Consider the following 25,530-nt stretch of genomic DNA (forward strand, 5'->3'; position numbering starts at 1 on the left):
TCCACCATACCCAGAGAGGCTGTTCCCGAAGAGGCCTGTTTTGGGCTTGCAGCCCAACAAGTATAATATGAAAATGGCTTTGGTCCCTGGACGGCTACCCTGCTGCTCAGGACATTGCAAGGATGGCCACCAGGAGGGGTTGATAGAGTTGGGACTGCTTAGACCACTGAGAGCAGACTAACAGGCAACCAAACACTACCAGCCTACAAGCACAGGGTAGGCAATTAAAGACAGGGGAGCCAAACTCTTCTTAGTCGTGACAGAAGTAATGAGCCATCACCACCAACTGTTGTGAGGAAAGACATCAGAAACTCCTTCACAAGACAGGTGAAGCAGCACTGGGGCATGCTGCATGGGGAACCTGTAAGAAGTTTCCAAGGCTTGGTGTTGGCAACAATCCCACTGTGAACAGGAGATCTGAACGCATGACCCTTAGCACTCCCCTTCCAGCCAAACATTTCTAAGCTCCTATGTACCTTGTTTTCCAAACAAATAGAAGTTGAATTTTACAGCCTTCTTATACAACATTATCACAATTGTGAAGCTGGAAAAACCAGGCTGGAAGTTCCATTAGACACATATGAGACAGCCATCCTAACCACTGCAGCTGTGCTCTTTGCAGATGAATTCAGTTTGGTTTTATGAGCAACTGGGACCTTGTCCTGTATTTTGCATACCCGTGGAATGGTCCAGCAATACAAATCCTGGAACGAAGTTCAGAGGAGCAGCTGATAGGTGCTTCTGGTTGAGTCACTTGTGTTTTGGATCAGAGTACTGGTGGCAATTAAGAAAAGCAGACATAAACATTAGGTGCAATTTTCTGTGCCAAAACCCTTCTGAAATGCAAGGGCATGGAAAGGAAACGGCACGTCCTCGGCTTTGCTAAAAACCAAAATCACCTCACTCCTCAAACTCTTTAATTAATGTACATTCTGATAATTCTCTTGGTCATTAGAAAATTAAAAAAAAAAAACAAACAAACAAACACAACAAACGTGACCCTGAAAACAGTTTTTTGTTTTTTTTTTTCCAATCTTACGGATGAGAATTTCACTATATATATACATGTACTACTAAGACAGCTGAAGACAATACAGCTTCTGTCACCTGGATGGCTGAAGCAAATGTTACGAATTCCCTCCACAACCAGAACTCAGACCTTCCCTCCCCGACATCCTTATAGAAGTAGGTGAGGAAAATAATCCAGGAGAATAAAACCAGAATGGTCTAAAGATTCCACCACTGCTCAACAACTGCATATGGTGTGGGGAACCCAATTAACCCACAGTTTAACAGAGGGGTGTAATTCTTTGCTTGTGTTTTACCTGGATAAACCAAGGCAACAAAAATTTCTCAATAGTTATAGACAAATATATTGAATATAAAATTACCCAATAACAGTGGTACGGACAACTCATTTTGACTTCTTTTTAAATTACTGTTAAGGAACAGTTTAAGAGCAAGCAGAACTTTCTGGTGGTAAAAACACAAAACCATTCTAAATAGTTTTGTTGATTTGCCTTTATTAGTAAAAAGTACAAATAAAAAAGATGTACTTGCATGAAAAAATAAACCAGGTGTACACAGTTGTTTTGCATGTTTGATTTTTTTCTTCATATAACCGAGGTAAGATAGCTCAGAATATCTCCAGCAGACCCCAGTTTCTTGTAGCCTTTAATCATTTTGAAGCACTTAGCACAGATGTAAAATAAAGACAAGGTATGGCTTCTTCTATATGTAACATGTAACAATCAGGTCCAGAAAAGCTGTCTGAAATACAACTGGGGTTGAATTTAAGTATTTACTTTCAAGCCTGGTGCCTACGTTAGCTAACCAGTGTACATTTGCACCTGTGAAGTTCCCTGAAGTTCTAAGGCAGACGCCCATGGCTGCCATCACCTGTGTGCTCTTCTGCAGCCTCCAGCCTTCCTGCAGCAGCAGCACCAACATGGGCAGAAGTGCCCTGAGCTTGGGAAGACAGAAAATGCCAGGGCAGGCATGGAAAACAAAGTGCAAGCAAGAAGTGGTCTCGTGCTGAAGACATTCTCCAAAATAAAACAAGTCCTGAGTTTTGGACACTGCTCCTGTACAAAGATTGTCTCAAGCGTCCTTATTATACATGCAATATTACAGTATAATATAGACATATATTACATGGAATATTATGTACATTATGCGGGATACATTTTCAGTATATTTTTAGAGGATACAGTTTGTATTTGTATTTTGCACTCGGTGGAATGCAACACGCTGCTCTATGATAAATAAGCTGTGTGACAGAGCGGGGAGGAGTGCAGGGGGAGAAGGAGGGAGGAGAGAATTTAACAGAAATAACTCCACTTAGTGTTTGAGTGAACGATGTAATGAAATCTGTTTGCTGTGCTAGCTGTCTCCAGATCGGGCTGTAATTACACCACAGAAGGAAGAAAGGTAGCTGAGTCTCAATCTAGATCATTTATGTAAACTCAGCCTTCTTGTCAACGACGTTCTCAGATTGCATGCATGCAAACCACAAAAATCATCTCCTATGAACAAAACAGAGACAGTCTCACATTGCAAGCTCCTGATACACTTCAAGCTTTCTGTAGTTGGACTTTAAAATTCAGAACACTGAGATTCAGAACTTCTCCAATGTTTTCTCCATTTCATTCAGAGCCGCGAAAGGCTGCGCTCACAGAAGAATTTCACACAGAATTTGTGTTCTTTTCTGCCCAAGGCTGACATCTAGCCTTACAAATTACCATTTATTTGGCTGAAACGAATACAAGCATCGCAAATCCAGGAAATTATTCTGTGTAAGGTTGTGCAGAAACAAACTACTCGATCTTAGAGAAGGGTATTCCCTCAATTCCTTCAATTCTTTGACCCAGAGAAGCACATTCTGTACGCACAGTACAAAAACCAGGCAGCCACTTCCCTCAGCAGAGCCAAATTAATATTCGATTAAATATCTTAAAGCTCCTACTTACCATGCTTGACACATTTTCTCGGCAAGTTTCTCAGATAGGGAAAGCATTAGACACAGGGCAACTTTACACTGCAATACATGAAAAGAGCGCGAGGAGCCCCGGCCGCGCAGACAGATCAAGGACTTTCCTCTGTTAATTCCCTGCCCTGCAGTGGAAGATGGGGTGCCCGCTGGCTCTGGCAGCCGGGGGCGTTTCGTGTGACACCCGCTCCCTCCGCACGCCCTCCCTGGGCAGGAAAACCACCGGCCTCCGCCCTGGCGCCGTCCCCGCCGATGCCCAATCAATACGCACTTATTTCCTGTCCATTTGCTGAGGTCACGGAAACGGGCCTCATTAATTATTTCTGCCGGCGCAGCCTCAAGTGTGCTTCTGGCACGACAAGTGAACGCGTGACCTTTTTTTATTTCCCCCGTCTTTCTTTTTCCTTTTTCTCCCCCTTCCCCGAATTTTGCCTGTCATGGAGGGAGGTCAGGCGGGTCCCTGCCGATGGGCACCAGGCAGCTCCCACGAAGAGCTCAGGAGAACCGGGTCACGGCGTGGACGATGTTGGCCAGGGCGGCTCTGGCCTCCGAGGGAGGGAAACTCTCCAGGGCTGCCAGTGCGCGGTTTCCATGGCAACGGCACAGGTCGATGGCAGAAGTCACACCTTTGCCAGCCTTGATGGCTTCTTGCAGCTGTTGGGAAACACAGGCATGGAGAGACTGCTCCGGCAGGGCCGGCGCACGGTTAGCTGTGATGGCGGTGCTTCCATCACCTTTTCCCGAGGTAAAGGCAATCACCAAAGCAATTAGAAACAGCTCTCAGAATGGTCTCAGGTGCACAGCTGCTCCATTCTGGCCCCAGACTACAATAAAACTGCAGGTGATTTAATGCTCATCGCCCACTGAGAGCTGCTAGCTCTCCAGGGAGCACAGAGCAATACAAGACTTCAAAACATCTGAGCATTTCCACGCCACTGTCTGAGAGCCGCTGTGCAGCACTGGCACACTGCACACTCATTTGATCTCCCATTTGCTGCAGTGAGAAGCTGGAGTTTATAAATGCTCATTAAGGATGGCATGCATGGGGCTTTTGCCTTCTGTACTACAGATTTCTATTAATACACTGCATGATTACATTTCTGACAGTGGACAAAAGCAAACTGTCAGTAAAGCAAGGTTTGTTCAACTTTATCATACTCAACTAAGTCTGGATAGAATAGCTTAGGTTGGAGGGGACCTTACAGATCATCCAGCTCCAGGCCCCTGCTACAGGCAGAGCCACCACTCCCCAGTTCAACTGCCCAGGTTCCATACAACCTGGCCTTGAACAGCTCCAGGGATGGGGCACCTACAGCTTCTATGGGCAGCCTGTGCCAGCGCCTCACTGCCCCCTGCATGAAGAATTTCCTCCCAGCAACTCTTTTGGTTTGAAGCTATTCCCCCTTGTCCTATCACTATCAGACTGTGTAAAAAGTCAGTCCTCCTCCTGCTTGTAAGTTCCCTTCAAGTACTAAAAGGCCACAGTGAAGTCTCCCTGGAGCCTCCACTTTTTCAAATGTAACAATCCCAATTCCCTCAACCTTTCTTCAAAGGAAAGGTGCTCCACCCCTCTGAGTATCTTTGAGGCTCTTCTCTAAACCTGCTCCAACAGCTCTGCATCCTACTTGTCCTGGTGCCCCAGGGCTGCATGCAGAACTCTGGATGGGGCCTTAGGAGGTCAGAGCTGAGGGGGATAATCACTTCCTTCACCCTGCTGGCAACCCCTCTTCTGATGCAGCCCAGGATATTGTTGGCCTTCCAGGCCCATCCTCTCAATAAGGACAGGCAAACTGAGAATGGTTCAGTGAAACACCCGATGAGAAAGTAAAATTCCCCGTGACATTCACAGCAAGCTGCTGGAAAGATCTGGTATCTAAAAAACTTGGGTAAATGACAGGTTAAGTTTCCCACAAAATAATACAGACAATTATCCCTAAACCATGACAGCATTTCATCATCCTTAATATGTCCCACATGGCTTTCGTTGTTTAGTTTCATCATGGTATCAGCTCTTTGTTTGTTTGTTTGTTTTAAAAAGGCTTTTCTTGAACACAGGTGCCTACATTAATTACACAGGGTTCTATAAATTATGTTTTCCTCCAACACGTAGCACAATGCCCCAATTCATTCACAAACACATCATTAAAACTGTAGCAACCTAGAAGTAAATCACGTCAAAAATATCTAAGCCACGTCCAAACTGTAAAAGTCATCCATTTTATAGATACTTGCATTTAGTTAAAATGAATGATATTTCTTAATACAAACTGAAGTGGATTCATTATCCGTATTTAAAGATGAAATTAGCTGAAAGCATATTACAGCACTTGAGTGTTCAGGTCCCAGTTCATACAAATTTTATTTTCCTTTTCAGTTAGAATCTTTCTGTGCTGTGCTTTGGAGAACTAACCTGGAGGCAAAACTGCACTGCATCGTTAATTCACAGAATCACAGAATCACAGAATTGTAGGGGTTGGAAGGGACCTCCAGAGATCATCGAGTCCAACCCCCCTGCCAAAGCAGGTTCCCTACAGTAGGTTGCACAGGTAGGCATCCAGGCAGGTCTTGAACATCTGCAGAGAAGGAGACTCCACCACCTCCCTGGGCAGCCTGTTCCAGTGCTCCGTCACCTCACTGTAAAGAAGTTCTTGTGCACATTTGTGCGGAACTTCCTATGCTGCAGTTTCTGGCCATTTCCCCTTGTCCTGTCTCCACTCACCACTGAAAACAGTCCGGCCTCGCCATTCTGCCCCCCCACACCTTAGATATTTATATTCAACACATCTTTTAACAAATAGGACTCAGCCATACAGCACAGCTCTGCTGCGAAGGTGGGGACAGGTGAGAGTGAGGAGGTACGTGAACAGCATGGAAAGGTATTTCCTCTCTGCTTCCTTCAGTCATAACTTTGAGAGATGGCAGAGCCCACACACTTGAAGCTAACTCTGCTGTTTGTTAAAGCTCACTAGAAATGTTTAAAGTACCTGCTAGTGCTCGTGTAAGTATATACTGAGATGTAAACTGGAAAGAAATCAACTTCTAAAAAATCTTCACAATCTGGAATGAGGGAGAATTCAAAAACTGACAGAAGGACACAACCTATTTATGTGCTTGTTTTGTGCAAACCTGTAGACTCATACAGTGCCTTGAAGACAAAACAATTGAAAAAAAAATCAGACCAATCTACTATTGAATGTTTGCAGGCAAAGTTCAAGGAACCTCTAAGCGAAAAAATCTCTGCCTGTATGACAGGTTCCTTCCTCAGCTTTTTAGTCATGAACAATTTCACAGTCCTTAACAACTTTGTTTTGTGCTCCATTTGCAGAACCAGCCAGCCAATTCAAGTAAGTACACATACACTGAGGTAAACCAGCCTGGATTAATCAGAGTGAGCGTTACCTCTGCCTCAGACACGGCTGTTAAAAAGGAAGGGGAAAAAAAACACGAGTACAAATTGGGTTTCTTGCAGCAAGAAAGTTATTAAAGAAATTCAAGATGTAACTCCATAGGAGACCAGGCTTCAGTAGTCCTGCTTTACACAAAACAACTGATTTATGTATTTAGCTGCACTGTTAGCTTTACTGGAGCTACACTTGCTCTCAATTTTTGAACTTCAGTGATTTCATGTAATGAACTTCACAAATTAAGTACATTAAAAAATCCACGTATCCAGTTTAGATGTATTATTCCTATTATTTCATTTAGATAGGAACAGATAATTTTTTAGGCAAATTAATAGAAAAGAAAAACAAACTCTTTCAATTTATTACTGTATAAACTTCAATTAAGCTCCCTTGTTAATTTCTTCTAAACAAAGGGATCACATCTTCTGGTCTCTACTTACAAGGCTTCATTTTGCGCTAGCATATTTCCACTGGTAGGAACAATTTCATCTATCATTAAAATACAATCTACTTCAGAGCAGCATTCAATAATTAAAACAGAATACAGGTCAAGATACAGATTACTTAGACTTTTTTTTTTTTTGCCAGTTCAACTGCAAGATATGCTGGAATACTGCATTTTAAATTTTTGGCTTTTGTTCCAACCACTGGCAATAAAGCCTTACTTCTTTCTAAAGGTGCCAAGCATGTGAAAGTTCACAGAAGGGCTCTTGTTTCAATTCAGCTTTAAGAATAGTTTTAAAATAGTGCAGCCCAATTAAGATTCATAAGGGAAGCAATAACCCCTCCCAGCAAACCAACACTGTTTTTCCTCAGCACCCTCAATCTATCCAGATGTTTACCAGGCTTAGTGGTTTTTCACTGTACACATGAAGCTCAGAAACACAAAGTTTTTTTGTCTGAAAGGTTGCTCTATGAGTCTAAAAAAAAGCAACACAACAACAAAATCTTCAATTAAATTCAAATCAACAAGGAATAGGTTGATAGGTCCCATTTCTCTCATATTTGAACCATACTTTTTCCTTCACAGTTACCTACACACCTATTTTTTCTTGAAACAGTGTGCCCTTGCAGCAAAGATCATGAACCAACCTCAGGCTGCGTTAGCAAGGAAAGGCTGCAAATTGCTTGGTTTGGCTTAAGAGTAGAAGGCTGGAATTGCTGCCCCGACCATCTCAAGGACCAGTGCAAAGGAGTCACTGATCAAAGGCTTATGTGGAAAGGAGGAGAAGCACTGGGCTCAGGTAGCAGCATGAGACTCAAGGAAATTCTTTTCCACTGGGAGGACAGTCAATCCAACAGGTTTCTCAGGCAGGTTATAAGAACTCAAGTTCTTGTAGGTATCCAGAACTCAGACAAGGCTCTGAGCTGATCAATTCAAACTAGCTCTGCTCTGAGCAAAACGAGGGACCAGATGTTCCCCAGAGTTCCCTTCCAACTTCAATTACCATATCATTTTGTGACTAAAGCGGAGTTCTGAGCACTGTTTTCTAGTCTCCTTGTCTTAGAAGGTAAAAAGAAAATTTAACACAGAAATTACATATTTGCCTTCCAGAGCAACTGTTCTGGGCTCCTACTGGAAAAGACTCCTTGACTGAGGGCAACAAAAGGACAAAAGGGCAAGCTAGGAACTGCTGGATTTTGGAGACTGAAGAATCATGAAGACAAAAAACCAGCAGGTGTTCAAGTATAAAGGAACAACTTCAATTCTTTTGTGCTGATATATCTTTACCTTATTTTCCAGCCTAAGGAAAAAAAAGATTCCTTTTAGACAGTTCTACCTACAGGGAGCAATACATTCTGCAGAGGGAAAGACTGTGAATATGTAGTAAATATTTTGATAGCACTAAATTTTATGTGCAAATGGAGAAGAGCACAGGAATTCCTTTTTCTTTTTAGTAATGATCAAATTTAGAATTAAGTGACAAGATAACAAGCAACTATGGAAAAAAAAAATGTATTTTTTGTTTGAATGGTCCTAAACACCTTGATTTCTTCTATACTGAAATCTTCAAACACCCTGTATGAACTGATCTTGAACTATTCTAAATTTCTGAAACATACATTATTTACCAAAATAGAACCCCTAAATACAAAATGTAAATTGGTTTGTGGCTGAGTGACTGACTAATGCATTGTTTACAGTGCTCTGAACTAGCTTTTCTAAATCTGTTCTCTCTTTACTTGGTAAGAACTACATTACACTGCTGAAACGTCACCTTAAACAGTCTTAAAGCCTATTTTACAGCCAGTAGATCAATTTTTTGATTTTTTTCCTATATTTTTGAAGTACCTTGGTGTGTCTCAGCACTCACTCGCAGTCCTTGTGGCCAAACACAGATTAATACTCTTCCTTCTCAATCTAGGCTGGACAATCATTTAAATGCATCACTTCATACTATCACTGAATACATTTTTTCAGACTTTGTTGGTTATATGCAAAATAATATGCCATTTGAAAAAGGAATGATAAATACATTTATGCAATATTTGCCTTTTTTTTTTTTTAAATATAAAAGGTTAAAAAAAAATGCACCTTTAAAGAGCATAACAGCCATTAGTAGAACAGGATTTATTTTCCTTACTTATCTGACAAACAGCTGACATTTCTACTTCAAACTCAAACTTCAAACTTCAACCCTTTCTAGGAAGAGACCAAATCTGGAATGAGTCACCCCTAACAGTACAGGAAAGACGTCCTGTTTACAGGGAACACTTCTGCCCCACCTGTTACACAGTTACAGAAGGACACTTTGCCAAATTATTGCAAGCCATCTTGAGTGTCTGATAGAATGTATAAACCTTTTACCTTTCTAGAGAAGATACTAACTTCTCTTCCTTATGCCTTTCCAGGTCTTTCACAATGAACTTGACAAGACCTATTAGCTTTTCAATCTAAACAGTGATAGATGTACGATGAACCCAAAAGCGTGACATGCTCTAATCACAGTAACACAGGTAGCCATTACAAACGCGTCATCTTAGCGCACACAAGTAATTAATATGATATTTATGCTAAAAAAAAAAAAAGTGATATTGGTTCATTTAATGAAACAAAAGCTATGTTGGATTCTCATCCTAAAAAGGCCATGGAAGACACCCACCAATTAAAAACAGTGATACAGCTGATTTTTGGTATTGCATATATGCTTGAGTACTTCAGATAACTGTTACCTTTCTTTAGTTTAGCCAAAATCTACTTTCAAAAGAAAGAAACAAACACACAGACTCAGAAAACAAAACCTCCTAAATTTACCCCAAATAACAACATAATAGCATCCCCCATTTAACAAGTGTTCATAGAATCACAGAATCATAGAATCGTCAGAGTTAGAAAAGACCCGCAAGATCATCTAGTCCAACCGTCCATCTACCACCAATGCTGCCCACTAAACCATGTCCCTGTGTACCACATCTACACATTCACTGAACATCTCCAGGGATGGTGGCTCTACTACCTCCTTGGGCAGCCTGTTGCAGTGTCTCATCACTCCTTTTGAGAATAAGTTGCTTCCAATATCCAACCTGAACCTCTCCTGATGCAACTCGAAGCCATTCCCACTCATCGTATCAAATAATTTGGATGTTAACAAAAGATATATTTATTTCAGGGAACAAAAGTGAACGCCAATGAGCAATAAGGGCCAACTTCTCCATAAGGGACAGGGAGCCACGGGAAATGACCTCCCAGCAGGGCATGGGACCAGTCCTACAGGGTCCCATGAGGTGAGCATCATCCATTTTGAGATTTGGTTAATTCCAAACGTGCAGTAAGCTGCTTCTCCTGAGAGGCTTTGTCTGCTTATGTAATGTTGCTAACATATCAGGAATAAGTATACTCCCTAACAACTGTTGTTTTAATATACAGAACAAAAGAAACTAATGGCAATTGCTGCAAACAAGAGATTTTAACAGAAAACTTGCAGAGGTCACTACCATCTACAAATACCAATTCTGTTTTTAGCTCTCTGCTGCATTTCAGGAGCAGGACAGCAGCTAGTCTACTGCCTGTAGTCCCATGATACCTCTCATGGTGATACTCTGGCATTTAATTAATCAGAGCTGAGGGAGCACTGTTATTTATGGTGTAAGATGGTAAAACTGCTCCACAGACAGCACCACAGTAGGACAAGTGCTCTGAGTAAGGCAGTCAGGAGTGAGCTGGTCAAGCAGAGCCATACGCCCTTGCTGGTGCAGCTGGATGGCACTGTGTTATTGTTACTGTCACCAAGAAACCTCATTGTTTCCAGATCTGACCTTACCCATTTTTCTTCTTTAGTTCTTTCCTTCTGTATGTGAAGCCAAGACATTAGCACCATGCACTGTATGAATGGATCTACCACTTCCTGACTCATATTACTGCCAATCCAGTATAAAATCAGCTCTGTTAAAATCTTGTGGTGGTTCTATACACAAACTATCAAAGTATATCACAGCACTGCTGACGTGCCATATTTCCTGTGCCAGTTTGGATGAAAGGACTCCACAAGAAAGCAAGTGAGTAGGCCTACATTAAAAAAAAATTGTTTTGCCATATCTTCTTTCACTTGACCTAATTTATCTTTTACGAATGCTATATTAAGAAAAACAACAAGTCCTTTCCATGGTATGCTATCTGGATGCAAAATATAGGATGTCACTTTAGTCTCATAATTCTTCTAGAGCCTTGGCCAGTGAACAGGAATTATTCACTCCTGCTACTTTTTGTACTTTTGTTACTCTCACTTAACAAGACTGCATAATGCCTCGCACCATTAAGTCTTGATTTCAGTGGAAGATTTTCAACCAAAATTATAAATAAGTGATTCACTGAGGATCTCAATTTGTTTTTGTAGAATTACAGCTTATCTGTGACAAATAACTTGTAAAATGGACAAAGAAGCCTGAGATTTTTGTTGAAATTCAGCGTACTAATGAGGATGACAGGAAATCACATTTCAATGACACACAAGCTTTGTTTCTGCCATATATTGGTACTTTTACTGTTGTTATCTGAGAAACACCATTGAAATAGAGCTTCAACTACTTTTTCATCTCTGTAAGAGACTTTCAAACAACATAATGATTGGATCAATAATTTGTCTGGATGTGGTGTGATGGTACAGCAAAATTCACAGTGAAACATTCAGATAATAATGCAAGAAAATAAGAGTCTTTCTGATATCAAAGTCCTTCTAATAAGAAGATTGATATGCTGGGAGAAAAAAAATACTGATAATTTTGCAGAACAGTGACCTTATTGACATGATAGTCTTAGGGCTAATTAAATTAATGAAAAGTATTTCACTTCTGTTTTTATCTCAGAGCCCTAACAAAATTTACTAGCACCAGCAAGACTTTTTTTTTGTCAGTGGAAAAGCTCAGAAAGATCATTTTCATATAACATGCATCATATGAACAGTTAAAAAGTTCTTGAGCAGCCTTTTAGTAGTAGCCACGTTGGATGGATAGATCTCAATTTCTCTTCTTTTCCTTAATTCATTATTTTAATTGGAATCTGCAGTGAATAAGGTGAAATATTCTTAAGCAGACAAAACAGCAAAAGGTCTTTATGTACATATTGTTATGAATTTAAATAAACAAACAGCATTTTTATTTTGCGCAAATGGCATGCTGAAGTTCATAGTAAAAATGAAGTTTCGCATCTAGTTTTGGTGACCATAGCTTTTTCAAAATGAAAGAGGTGTTTCAGAGACTCAAGGAGAAGCAAGGCTCTGGATTTGATTAGAAATGTTCAAGTAAATCTAGCAACTGAATAGAGATGAGAGGAGACACTGACGCTGTGAAAAAAAAACAAACACAAAAAACAGCAAATGTGCAAAATACTGACTCTGGTGGTACAGGAGTAAAGACATCACAGCAAAGAACAAAAAAGAAATACAAATTTGTGTGGCACAATATGTACTCTAATTGGCTGTGTACATGTACCGGTCAAACTACTACACTGAGATGAGCTACAGGTTACTGAGCATGGATGTAACTAATGGCCACTTTTATTTTAAATGAAGAAACACAGAAGAGAGGGATGTGACACCAATTTTGAAACTGATGTTCACAAAAAGCAAAGTTGATTATTGTTTGAGTGTGCAAAAGCAATGGAGAATTTTTCACTAATAAACTACTAGTAGTTCTTCATTACTGAACTCATAATATTCATGAGTGTGTAAGAGATGATCAGCCAGAGCACTGAAATCATGTTTCCCAGCTGAAGTCGACTGCATGAAATAAAAACCTCAAGAGGGCTTTTTCCTTTCCTTTTCCCTTTCCTTTCCTTTTCCCTTTCCTTCCCTTCCATCCAAGTGTCCAAGTTGCACAGTTACACTAAGTTTTCCAACTTCATATGAAGGATTCAAAATATGAAATAATGCAAGTAAAAATGTAGAATATAACAACAAATACATAATTCAGTAAAGCAATTTTAGAAGCCTTTAGAAGCCTTTCTCCCACCTCCCACTTTTTTTGTTTTGTTTTAAACTATGGAAATGACACTGGGCATGTCACAACTGTAGCTCTTATAAGAAGGAAATCCATTCTATAGTTAGAAAAGCAAGTAGCGTTGTCTGAACATTCAAAGGAGTGTTTCACATATTTGAGGAAAAGAATTCAGTACTCTCAGCAATGATTTAGAAAGTGACAGTTGTATCAGTCTTTTTCTATTGTTAAAAACAAAACAAATCAAAACACCAAATCAAAATGAAGATGATTTTAAATAGTTAAAGTTGAGATCCTTTTCATGCTTGAACAAGAAGAAAAAATAGCAATTCAAACTTTCTTAATATGGTATAACTACATTAGAAGTCTGACCTGTATGTATACATGTTAACTTACCATATTAGCAGCAAACATTCATAGCTGTAATGTTCTTTAAACTCTACTCCAAGAGGGTGATTCTCAATTGTGTGAGAGCAGTAACTTAACAATTATTTCCCAGTGATGCTGGAGGAAGCTAACTGGACCCTCGTGATGTACTTAAGACTCGGAACAACTCAGCTTTGTGCTTGCTCACTGAGTAACTTGGGGACAAACCTCATCTTCTATCTCCACCACAGTTAAGCTGTTCTCCAGTACTGAAGCTGGGAGCCTTCTATGTCATCTCCTGCACTTCTCTAAGAGCACCACAATGCTCCAGCTACTTTCAGCTGATAAGCTAGTTAATTCACATCTGCTTTTACTACAGAGCAGTTGCATAGCAAATGCTGTGGTGACTTAGCTCAAAGCTGTAACAGGAACTGAAAGAAAGGCAAATTGTTATAAAACACCTGCGTGTAGGTGTGTGTATTTTTCTAAAGGAAGCAGAGTATTAAGGTGAGATTAAGAAAAGAATAACAGCATATTCTATCAGTAAGTAGAGATCACTGCTGGCAGCTAACCTGCAAACAACTGCAGAAAAGGAGACAGCAAAAGCTGACAAAAAGCTGACTTCAGAACTAAGTTTGGAGAATTAAATGGAATAAATAATGGCAAAAATGATAATTAAATGGCTGTGTTTGATACAGGATAAGATAACTGTTAGTGACTTTTCAAATCAAGTAATAGTACAAGCCATTCTCTCTCTTCCTCTCTCCATGCATACATGCATAAAGTGGCTTAAACAAGGAAGTTTCAACTGTCAAGAATAACCTTGAAAATGTCACACATAATATTAAAAATAAAAAGCAGGTTTAAATGTAATTTACTGACCTTCTTGTAGTCCATCAAATTTCCTTTTCCTTGTGCCTTAAAGAGAAAGAGAGATTTTATATAAGACATTGCCTATATAAAGTAGCAAGAGTATAAGATGCAATTAGAAGACCTACTACTTTAAACAGAATTGACTTTCTTTAGGAATCTGATGCAGAAAAAATACAGTTGAAGTTATTACCAGCTTATCCAACATTGTTCTGTTTCACAGAATCAGGCTTTTTAGTCTTAGTAATACCAGAAGAGGTGTGTTCGGCATGCCCTCTCCTAAACATAAGACGTTACAAGCAGCAGGAGTATTTTCTCATTCTCTGCTCCTCTCAAACACTCGAGCCAACAGCAGTTACACTTCTCCAAGCAGCAGCCTTAGCTAATGTTTCCTAAGGTTTCTTTTTACAATAGCACATTTGCCCTTTTCTTCCTTTTATCCTCACAGTAGTTTGCTCTTTGACTTTTACTGACCCTGATTTCAGGCACAGAGACTTTCTTCTATTACATAAGATTTCTGCATCTGGTTTAGCTTCCTCACTGACTTACAAAAGGTATGCCTTCTTGCCAAATTGGGGTAACTTTCCAGGTCTCACTGCTTGGCTGTGCCAAGCAGTGCTCTTGGGAGTGCTAAGGTTCTGGGCCTCAAATAAAAGGATCTGTGTACCAGCATGCTCAAGATATGAACAAGCAACTCAGCTCAGCCTTTCTTCTGAATACCACGTGCCAGTAGTGAGGAACAATAATATTAGGACATTCTTCATCGATTATCAGGTGGTGTAAAATCAGCTCATCTTGCCAGGAAGAAAGATCCCTGAATCCCCCGTGGAATGGCTCAAAATGCATCAGATAAGCAGATCACAAGCAGACACTTTATGACAATGCTTTTGAAGCAGGTTTTCAGGACTAGTGGTTTTGAAGATTGACTTTTCTTTCTCAGATGAGGTGACCCTCTTAGGTATGTTCTTAAAACCTACGCTTCACAATACTTAACAAAGCATCTGATAAATCATCTACAAAGCATTTCGGAAATGCTTTTCTTCTAGTTGTGATTCTTCAGAGAAGGCTCAGAAAGACCTGGTAAAAGGTACAGGGATTACTTTGGCCTAAGTGAGATTGTTTCTAATTTATTCTCTTATTGAATTAAAAATGTTGTGGGCTAAGATGAGTTCTAGACCTATTTTTTTAATTTTAAGAATACAAGGCTTTCCAAAATCTCAGCAGGACTGCATTTAGCAGCTATTTTAACACTTTTGTCTAGAGGTCAGCATTCAAGCATTTGTCTACAGTGGTGTTTTCTGGAAACTATTCAGGGCTGGATTTAAGTTTATTGAAAAAAAGAAAAAAAAAACACCCCAAAAATAAAGACATTTCAGGACTCTACTCCCCAGCCCATATTGCTTTTCAAATAAGACAGCTATTGGCTATTTTACTTTTAAATACAAAAGGTTGGAGGGGTTTGGTGGTAAAATCAGTGAGAATAGATCTCTGGCCTTTGTGTGTGATCATTCATGTACGTATCTGTGTATGCATGCATACACACACACATATATACATACATCTACAACTTTTTTTCTCTTTTATGACACAGCTTCCCTTTGTATGCATCCCAATTTTCTTTTAAGGCAGTTTCTGAACATCCAAATTTGAAGGTAATCTTCTCAAAATACACACATTCTAAGTGTTGATGCAGCCTTCCACATGTGGTGATCTGGTGTGTTTTGTTCTTTTCAAATAAAGAAACAAGAGGGTTTTTAAATGGTCTCCAGCTCAGCAGCAAGAAGGTGCATATGCCTGTCTCTATTCTAAAGCTACCATAGGAACAGCGCCTGTTTCTGGACTTGTGACAACAGAACTCTGGGGAAACAATGACAAAAAGTCCTGGGCTCCACAGCATTTCAGGCATCCTTGATTAAGACACGAATGACAGGCAGTAAGTCCTGGCCACATACTTCGTATTTAGCTAAAATAATAGTAAGTACAATACTTCTATGTAGAGCATGTCACTTTTTTCCCCTTCAGCAAAAACCGCTTCATTGTTTCTATCATGCCCATTTTTGGTATAAGAATTAGCAAGGAGACAGACGGCACTCCTGGAATCCTGCAACCTCCTCTAGATTCTGCAGATGGGAAATGGTTTCAAAGCCTTTATAAAGTGTGCTGTGGTAATACCATTATTCTCCAACTGCAATCATCTAAATCCATTTACATTCAACTCACATCTGAGCCTTGTGTTGAGACTGCAGAATTTGAAAATTTCTCATCATACATTATGAAACATCGTCGTCTAATTTCAAATTGACATAAAGCTTGTTTTGGTTCAAGATTCACACACAGTACCACTGCAACCTGGCCACCATAAATGGAGAATTAGGCAGAAGCTCAAACCTTACATCCTGCGATGCTGAGTTCTGCTTTCAAACCAAGAAGGAAAGAAGCCATCAACAAGCATCTTAAAAGAACGTGTTTGCAGGGAGCTAGCTTATTACCAAAGGCAGCAGACTTTCTCCTGAAGAATCAGTGTAACAACATCAGGAATTTCCAAACAGTACACATCGCAGCTATTTAGACAGGCAAAACATGTCTGTCTGATACAGGAACACAACAGAATGCTTATTTCTGGTCATATTTTTTGTGTCTTCCCCTCTTTCTCCTCTCTGCTTTCCTGTATAGTTATCTATTTGTATTTCAGCACACAGGAAGTATTCATAGGCTGGAATGCCACAGTTCTATGTGGTAATGTAGAACAGATATATGCTACACAGCCATCTTACTTTTATATCCTTCCTTATGTGTTAGAGGAAAAATAACTGAATGAAGAGAACTGAGCATGAGGACATCAACCAGCTAGACCTCTCAAATACTTTGTAGTGGTCAGGAAGCCATGCTTCCCAGGTCTTTTCCCTCTGTTGAAAATCACAGATCCCAGAGAAAAGTTAGCCGAAGAAAACGTGTACTTACCTTTTGACCACTCTGGTGGCATTACACTGCCACTGAAAGTAGGTTTAAGCTAAGATACAGGACTTTGCACAAACAGTAAGGGACAGATGCTCCATGGAAGTGAATCTGCTTGTTACACTGACACACAGAAGTCATAAAGAGCTCATTTGTCAGCTCCTCTGATTTCACCCTCTTGAAATAATGAAAGAGAGCGGTTTTAGGTATTGGAAAGTAGAGGTAATAACCTTTGCATTATCTCATCTGATGTCAGTTTCTGAGTTTCTCTGTAGATTGAAAGCACAGACGGGAAGAGAGATGCAAATGACAGAAGTTGGCAATTCTAAACAATGTTTTAATTTACCTCTCTGATCTGTTTAATCCATGCATCCCTTCCAAGGAATTCCTGATGAAGGACTGCAGGAGCACAATTCAAACTGAAGGCCATGCCATCACTAGAACTTTCTTTAACAAATGGCTGAAGGTCTGAATGCAGCTGAAAGAAAAGAACAGTTTTTTTCAACTTCCAGAAGCAGACTATACATTCACATCTACCAATTCAAAGCCAGTATCCCAATTCTATAGCTACTTGCCATTTTCTGCTTTGACACTTGCATTCTGGTTGCACTTCAAGACTGAAGGAGGGAAAGGAAGAAGGAGAAGCACTGCAGTGGCAGAAAGTTGCGATAAAGACAAGTACATAGAGTATCTCCAAATAAGTAGGTAAAGGACAGCTTGCAGAGCTGGGCAAGTGATGAGACAGTCAGGTAAGGAATTGTTGAATGGAAAGAAGTGGAAAAAAAACCATAAAAGAAAGAACGATTTAGTCTTTGTTGGGAAGATCAGTTTTTCATCTGTTAAGGGCAGTGCACTCTATCTACTTCCAGTAACCAAAGAAGTTGATGTAGTACGATCTGTTTTCTGACAAAGGAAATATTACACAGCTAATAGCCTTCTATGAAAATCATGTAATCCTTTATACACAACCATATTAATCACTAGAGAAAGAATTAATATTAAAGCACACACTAAATATATTAAAGCTATAGTCTGAACTAGATGTAGTTTACTCTCAGAGTAGTACCTAGCAATATTTGTATGTCAATGAAGTCCTGCTTTTGAAAACCACTTCCTTTTCTTGGAGGAACTAGAAACCACATAAACCAACTGAGTAGAAGCGGATGGGAGGTCTGTTTGCCTGTCTCAAGCGATATCTTCCTTTACAAGTACTGCAATACAGATGGAGTGGTTATGTGAGGCAAAACAAGAGTGCTGAAGATCTGAATCTTTTGCTTTGTATTACCTCTAGCTGTGGACTGAAAGATTGAAGAAAATATTTCCGTCCAGTTTTCAGTGAAGAAAATGCAGCTTAACGCTTCAACTCAAACATAAGTTGACTAAGTGGATGCACTTCTGACTTGAACTGAAATTGCCAGAGATACGCCTCTGTGTAAGGCCAGTGAGCTCCAATAGAGGACAAGTAGAAATCTTAAACCTGCACAGACGTTTTGCAGTGACTGTCTCACTCTAGCATGAGGGAGGGTCAGACTTTTTCTGGGAAATCCTACTGCTGCAGAAGTTTATGCTCCTACTGTTCTCATCTGGTTACCTCCCTCGCTATGCATCATTTACTCCCTTTGGAAGTTAGCTCCACAGCAGATTAGCCAGAAGAGAACACATGCAGGTACTTCAGCCACTGCAGCTCCTGTCTCAGTCTCATGTGCTGCTGCAGGAAGCTGAACTTATTGGCACAAACATATGCATGGAGGCAGCTTGGCACCCAACACCTGCTTCCCTCTGCAATTCCTGCTGCTGGGACTGTGGCTTCAAGAAGAACACAGGAGCACAGAAAGTAAAGCTTTAAGCTGCTACAGACAGACGAACCAGAGGGACTTTTAACAGAGCCTCGAATGAAATAAACCACACAGCCAGAAAGCGTGATTTTGCAAGCTCATAAGCACTGTTCATATCAGCAGTTTCTGCAGACGTTATACCAGGCAGTAGTCAAGTCTCTCAGCACCATTAACCTGCTGACAAAGGTCTGTGGCATAGTGGTGGTACAGAACAGAGCTCAAGACCAACAAATCTTGCAAGTTTTTCCAATTTTAAAATCACAGACTGAAAGAAAAAGGTGTACCTTATGACTCATGGACATGTGCTTTCCATACCGAAATGCCATGTCCTGAATCTCAGCGCTATGCTTTGCTAGTTCCATTGCAGCCTGGCAGCTCTTTGCCAGCAAGGCACTATGTGACAGGAAAACCTGTTCCTTCCACGTAGATATTCCAATGTCATCTGTAAGACAGTTCTGCAAATGAAAGAAAGGTGAAAATGAAAACACCAAAACTGCAACTGTGTCAGCTCATGGAAGTTAGCAGTGCGGCAGAGGAAAATGCAACATGTGGTAAGTAACAAAACTCTGGATGCCAAAGTGCTAAACGTAAGTTCTTCTACGGATAGGTAGAGAAAAATACCAGAATAAATATGCCTGAAACTTCAACAAACAACATTTTCATCTTCTGCTCAAAAAGAACTACAAACAAAATATGTGGAGTTGTCAACAGATTCCACACAGATCCTTTTCTACACTACTTTATTATTACCCTGAACATTAACAGTCAGTTACACTCCCTCTGCGGTACTGGGGAGAAAAAAGAAAGCAGAAAGCAAACTACGTCTGTATTTCAGCCTCTCGCCAGTAACTAAGAACCAGCAATCCCAAACAAACAGGATGTCATCTCAGAAGTCACTCTCATTTCTTCTTTGCAGTTAAGAAAAAAAAAAACCAACAAAAAACATCCCACCCCACAACACTGGAGAAAGTATTAGAAAAGCATATAGAACTGCAATGGAAAGATGAAGGGGAGTGATGAAGGAGTCATACCTCTTCCTCCCCAGGAAAGACTGAAAGCATTTCAAAATAAATAAAGCCATGTTTTAGAAAAGGTATTAACTTTCCCAGAGGAGCGACAGTGACTGCAGTGGTGTCTCTAGTGAACTTTATCACCTTGACTCTAAGGTCAAAGATGTTTAACATTTCCCCAGATCCTCTATATCTAAAACATTAATTTGAATTACTTTCTACAAAATGGAAATGTGTTTTAGTTAACGTGAATCCCATCTTCTCTTCCCCAAACATAAATTCATTTGTGTTGGTATTTCACTATTTTACTAATAAGTTTCCAAAGCTAGATGCGACATGTAAACTTTCTCACACGTACACATCACTGTAGATTTTCTCCAAATAGAAAAATAAATGCAAAAGATTGTTTTGTTATGAAAACCTAAAATAAGAGAAACTCCAGAAAAGAAAATCAGGCATATACATGTTAAAAAGTTGGTAATTTCTCAGTTCAGTCAAACCTACAGCATACACTAAACCAAAACATTCTTCAAAACAGTAATGCAAAAATCTCCAACATAACAAGAATTTTCCTTCAAAGTGATGTCAATTAAGTTACTCAGCAATGAGCACGTAGTAATTCTGCGTGACCCTATAGTTTTCTCACAAGGTATTATTATCTGTAATGAAATTGGTAACAAATGAAATAGAATCCATTCATTTAGCACAAATTTTTCTCCCTTATGTATATCACCCAGAAGTGCTGCATTACAAGGGAGAGAATAATTTCAGACTAATGGAAAAAGCAGGAGAATTCTGCAATGCCAAATAACACAGTGCTGTATCAAAATTCCACTGCTTTCAGACGCACGATTAACTTATACAAGGAATGTGAAGATCAGAGAAACCACATGTTTGCTATTATGTATTTGATAACTTATGAAGTCAAGCCTGAATTATCCTTGTGTTTCATTTTATTGTTGTAATTTTGTTTTAATATCTTGACTCAGCCCAGAGCACGTGCAAATTCCCATCGCTGGCAAAATGTCAAAATGAGCATTTAATTCAAGTAGTTTCCTACGTATCAAGTTATAGGTCCCTCCCTCCACCCTCCCAATCAGATATAGATCCATTTATTTTAAATTCAAAATCAGAAGCTCTTGGAAGACGCAACACAATCTTTTGCTTAACAACCAATCTGCTCAGAGAAAGAACAGGATTTACTAAAATTTGCTGGATGATACTGGAAACTGGCAGTGATTTTTATAATTATTTGTTTCAAATCCAACCAAGACAAAAATATTAAGGTATCTTTAAACAGTTTATGAAGTTCAAATATCTTTCAGAACATCCACACGCTGAACATTTTAGCTTGCCTGAGCCCTTGAACAGTAAGAGAAATGCAGACTTTATCGAATAATGCAGGAACTGAAGCAGCTTAAACAGTCCTTCCAATTCGATACACATGAGGAAATTGATTCTACAATGTTTGGAAGTGACTGCACAAGAAGCTCCTGTCCACTGGATGAGAACAAGGTAAAGCTTCATACATCTAAAACGGACACATAACTTCCAAAAAAATGATGAGAATCTGAGACATTAGAAAATGCAGTATTGAAGTCTTATGTATTGTGAATCCCTGGGTTACAGAAGCAAGGTCTAAAAATGAATTATGTTCATATGGATGTGACTTAGCATATAAGTTTGCAAGCTAAAATATAGCTAATTTTAGTCACACACACTTGTGACCACATACTTCCAAAGCTTCTGCTTGTTAAGAGAACAGAGGCAAACACAACCACTCTTTAGCAAAATTTTCCTACAAACAAAATGGTATTTTTTCCCAAAGATAAATTTCATGCTACACAACTGTAGCATGCCAATGACACTGTACTCCTACAGTGCCTATGCTGAGAGTTAAGCATGACTATAAAGCATCAAGAAAGAAATGAAACTAGTTCTGGTTTCAAGATGTTGTGAAATCTGAAGCAATGGTGATGTTTATTATCTTTATTAATTCTAGCTGTAGTGGACAGTGCTCAGACATCTGATGCCCACAGAGCGACGTCATTACAAAGTTATGCCCTCAAGAAATGGGTCCAGATCCCCATCAACTCTCATGCTGTTCGTGCAGCAGAGGCTGAGTGAATCCCTCACCGTCCCTGAAAGAAAGGAGTCAATTCAGGTCCAGATATACTTTGAGGAGTGCTGGCATGGGAGCACAATGAAAGTATCTGAAGCACCTTTGTCGATCACTTCTACTCCAGTTATGCTCAAGAAAAATGGTCCTCAAGGGTCTAACAGCAGGTTTGCTTTTCTTGTGAACATGTTTTGACAATTCACACTCACAATTTAAAAACTTCAAGAATCAGTGTTTTAAAAACCATTTTTTCAAAGCAGTACCTGGAAGAGGGAAATTAAGAACAGCTGAGGGTGCTCCCAGTTTTGTTAACGTCAAGGTCAGTTACTGTCTTGTGAGAAAGAAATTGGATAGTTGAGAGAAGCTTTCCCTTAAACGATTTCTGTAATTTAAATTAAGTCTGAAACAATCATCCTAGGCAACAGGAAAGGTAGAACTGTCAGAAAATGAACTTGCTAACAAAATATGCAGTCATAGAGGGGCAGGTCTTCGTAGTTACAGTTACAAGTATCCCCAGTGCAAAAGCGGTTTGATTTGCCACACCAGAGAAAATGGTAACATGAGTTTGGATGAAAACACATTCAGAGAAACATGAATGAAAATTGTTTCTTAGAAGTGCACGAAATCATATGCAAAAACAGGAAAGAGTAGAAGTCAGATATAGATCACATAAAGGGAAGCTTTATTTTAATCAATACGATGGCAGCTCTTTCTTAGCCATCTGGTGTCTCACAAAATGATCAAGATGATAAAAGAACCACTTTTATACCGAGCTTTATAGCTCAATTCTCAACGGGCAAATAACCCACATAAACACAGAGAAATATTCTGAAATAGTTCTACCATTTAAAAGTTTTACATTAGATAGTTCAGGAATGTCTATTTTACATAAGTAAAATCCAGTTACAAATCTCTCTAACTACAGCAAGACCTTGCAAAACATCTTGCATACGGTTCATACAAGCTTTAAACAGATGTATTCCTGCTTTCTGGACATGACAAGGCATCTTTTATTGGTCTGTTAATATATGCCTTCTATATTTTTGGAGAGAATCTGCAAATGGGTCAATAGAGCATGCCACTGCCACTGACTACCTGACACTTCTTACTGTGACACAGTGTAAAAAAAAAAATAAAAAAAACAGTTGAAAAATTATAGTAAATTAAAACCTCTCTTCACATCTGCTACTTTTAAATCTCCTGGAAAAGCCCAGTATTCAAAGAACAAAAGGAATAAACAAGTAGCAATGGCCTTCTTTCCAGCAATGCTTTCCCCCACTCCGACACATTCACCTATTCTTTTCACAGATGCTTTTTGCTCAGATTCCATATTTTATCATTCCCTTTCGTCTTGCAAAAGAAACATACTTAAAAAAAAAAGTAAGAGCTCTGACTGCTGCCCTGCTAAAAGGTGGTTAGCATGACTCATAATTCATTTGATTTACCCTCTGTGGTAAAATTTATAAGCAAATCCATTACTTGCAACATATACCTGTAACATTCCAGTTGACGAACATGTGCAGAATCCCAAAACACAACTCCTCAAAGCAGGACTGGTGATCAAACATGAATGAAGAATTGGTATAGCTCACTGCATATAGCTATGCTTTGCAGGAAAATAAGTTTCTGTTCCATATTAGTCTATGCCTGTTAACATTGATTAATTCACTATCCGGGACAACAAGTGCTTGCTACAAAGAGATTTATTTTTCATAATTGTTTTACATACTAATTCTACATACTTGTTCAAACAATTCAATGGAAAATTTCAAAAATACTTACCAGCCACCAGAAGAATATCTTTGAAAAAGTAATATCTTATGTAACAGTCTCATTCTGATACTAAAAATGAGGTTTGGTAACACACATCTAGCATCAGCTGGATAATTTGAAGGTGAGAAAAAAAAAGAACACTACAGTTTCCCATGGAAATCCGTAATTCTATAAAAAACAGTCTGCCAAGTAACATACAAGATCCAAAACACTCAAATACTTGTTAAACGATCTGGGATATTAAGACAGAAGATTTCTGAGAGTGCAAAAGTATTCTGTGAGCTAGCAACATTTCAGAAGCCTTCAGTCTTCTAAAAGTAGGAATTAGAGATCCAGCACAATGTTTTGTTCTGTTAAAAACAGACACTATGATCAAGAAGGAGGGCCATGTTAGGCTAATATAATCATTGCACTCACTAAGGGCATACACTTCTACTTCCAAATTAGAACTAGATGTAGGAGAGGCGGATGGGAAGCAGGAACGGTGTCCTTTAGTCACAGAATTTTGTGTTCTGATATGGGATTTAGCACAAAGCTGCAAAAATTTTATTGCGCTGCCCCTTCCTGCTCCAGTTTACAGTTCAGAACATTAGCTTAAGCCATTAATGCAATGTCTTCAACCACAACATTTATATACTACTTGCAACAAAAGTGGCAGCCCTAATCTTTAGGTTATGCTCACAACACTTTATAGGTAGAACTGCCACTGCAAATAAAGATGAAAAGTTAAAACACTGAATCTTTATTTTCCCCCATTTTACACAGATCTAATGACTCACTGCAAAGATCCAATCAAGAACAACCAAGCAGAACATACTACAGTGGGATGGCTGCAGGACTGCATGCAGTTTTACAGAGAGAGAAGTGGTAATGAGAGCTGTAGAATCATTATATCCGTTATACATCTTCAGTAGTAAATAAGGTCAGCCTTGTCAGGTCAAAAGATCCTTTTAATTTTCCCATAGGGTCATCCAAATGAAGCAAGCTGAAAATACTTTCTTGGATAAACATGCACTTAGGATCTCAAAGGGGAAAGGTGAATTTTACTAAGTTATTTTTATCTGAACTAAAAGACAAAAAAAAAATCTAGCAAAGCTCAAACAACTCAGTGCTGAACAAGAAACGAGTCCATTTTATGCTACTGAAAAGTTTTATAACAATTGTGTTAAAGGCATATTTACCATAAGAACCACAACCTTTCTGCCTCAGGAAAAAAAAAAAGTGAGAAGACATCCTTCCACTTTTCTAAATTTAAGATATTCCCAGCAATGAAAATGTCATTACTAACATCCCTATGCCCTACCATTAAAAGAAAGTAAGCTTGACATTCGAGGCTTAGTTGCAGAGTAGATTAAAGTATTTGTCTTACCTCCAGGAAATGTCGTTCAAATTTTGGTTTTGGTCAAATGACAGTTGGTGACGGAAAGATGATGCACAAAAGGTACAAATAAGACTAATAACTGACTTAAACCATTTTGCAATCTCTGCTAAAGAGATGGTCAGCATATGAATGGGACACTGTCACAGCAGAATAGCAAGGAAAACAGCAGGGATACATCTAAATACACAACAAGAAGCTACATTTCATAAAGGGCAAAATTAAAGAAAAAGAAAAAAAGATGCTACATTTCTTTGCTCTCGGACTCAAGAGGCCACATACATTATAAAACTAAACTTCAGGCACTATCATGTAATTTTCAGTACCTATTATGCTATCACACAAATTCTGTTTTGAGTTAACTGGATTTCTCCTAGGAAGGAGAAGTGTACTTCCAGC

General features: G+C 39.3%; 1 protein-coding gene across 1 annotated transcript in view; it reads right to left on the reverse strand.

Moving 5' to 3' along the window:
* Positions 1-1,503: 1,503 nt before the first annotated feature.
* The window catches only part of PDSS2 (decaprenyl diphosphate synthase subunit 2), a 113,029-nt gene continuing 89,002 nt past the window's right edge, over positions 1,504-25,530 (reverse strand). The window contains exons 5-8 of the mRNA XM_042880355.1: positions 19,136-19,306; positions 17,363-17,494; positions 14,074-14,109; positions 1,504-3,643 (exon numbers count right to left, since the gene is read on the reverse strand). Coding sequence (XP_042736289.1) covers positions 3,485-3,643; positions 14,074-14,109; positions 17,363-17,494; positions 19,136-19,306 — 498 coding nt within the window. The 3' untranslated portion in view covers positions 1,504-3,484. The remainder of the gene's footprint in view (positions 3,644-14,073; positions 14,110-17,362; positions 17,495-19,135; positions 19,307-25,530) is intronic.

This window comes from Lagopus leucura, unplaced genomic scaffold (genome assembly GCF_019238085.1).
Source record: "Lagopus leucura isolate 7727_CA_CO unplaced genomic scaffold, USGS_WTPT01 Super-Scaffold_73, whole genome shotgun sequence".
Lineage (NCBI taxonomy): Eukaryota > Metazoa > Chordata > Aves > Galliformes > Phasianidae > Lagopus > Lagopus leucura.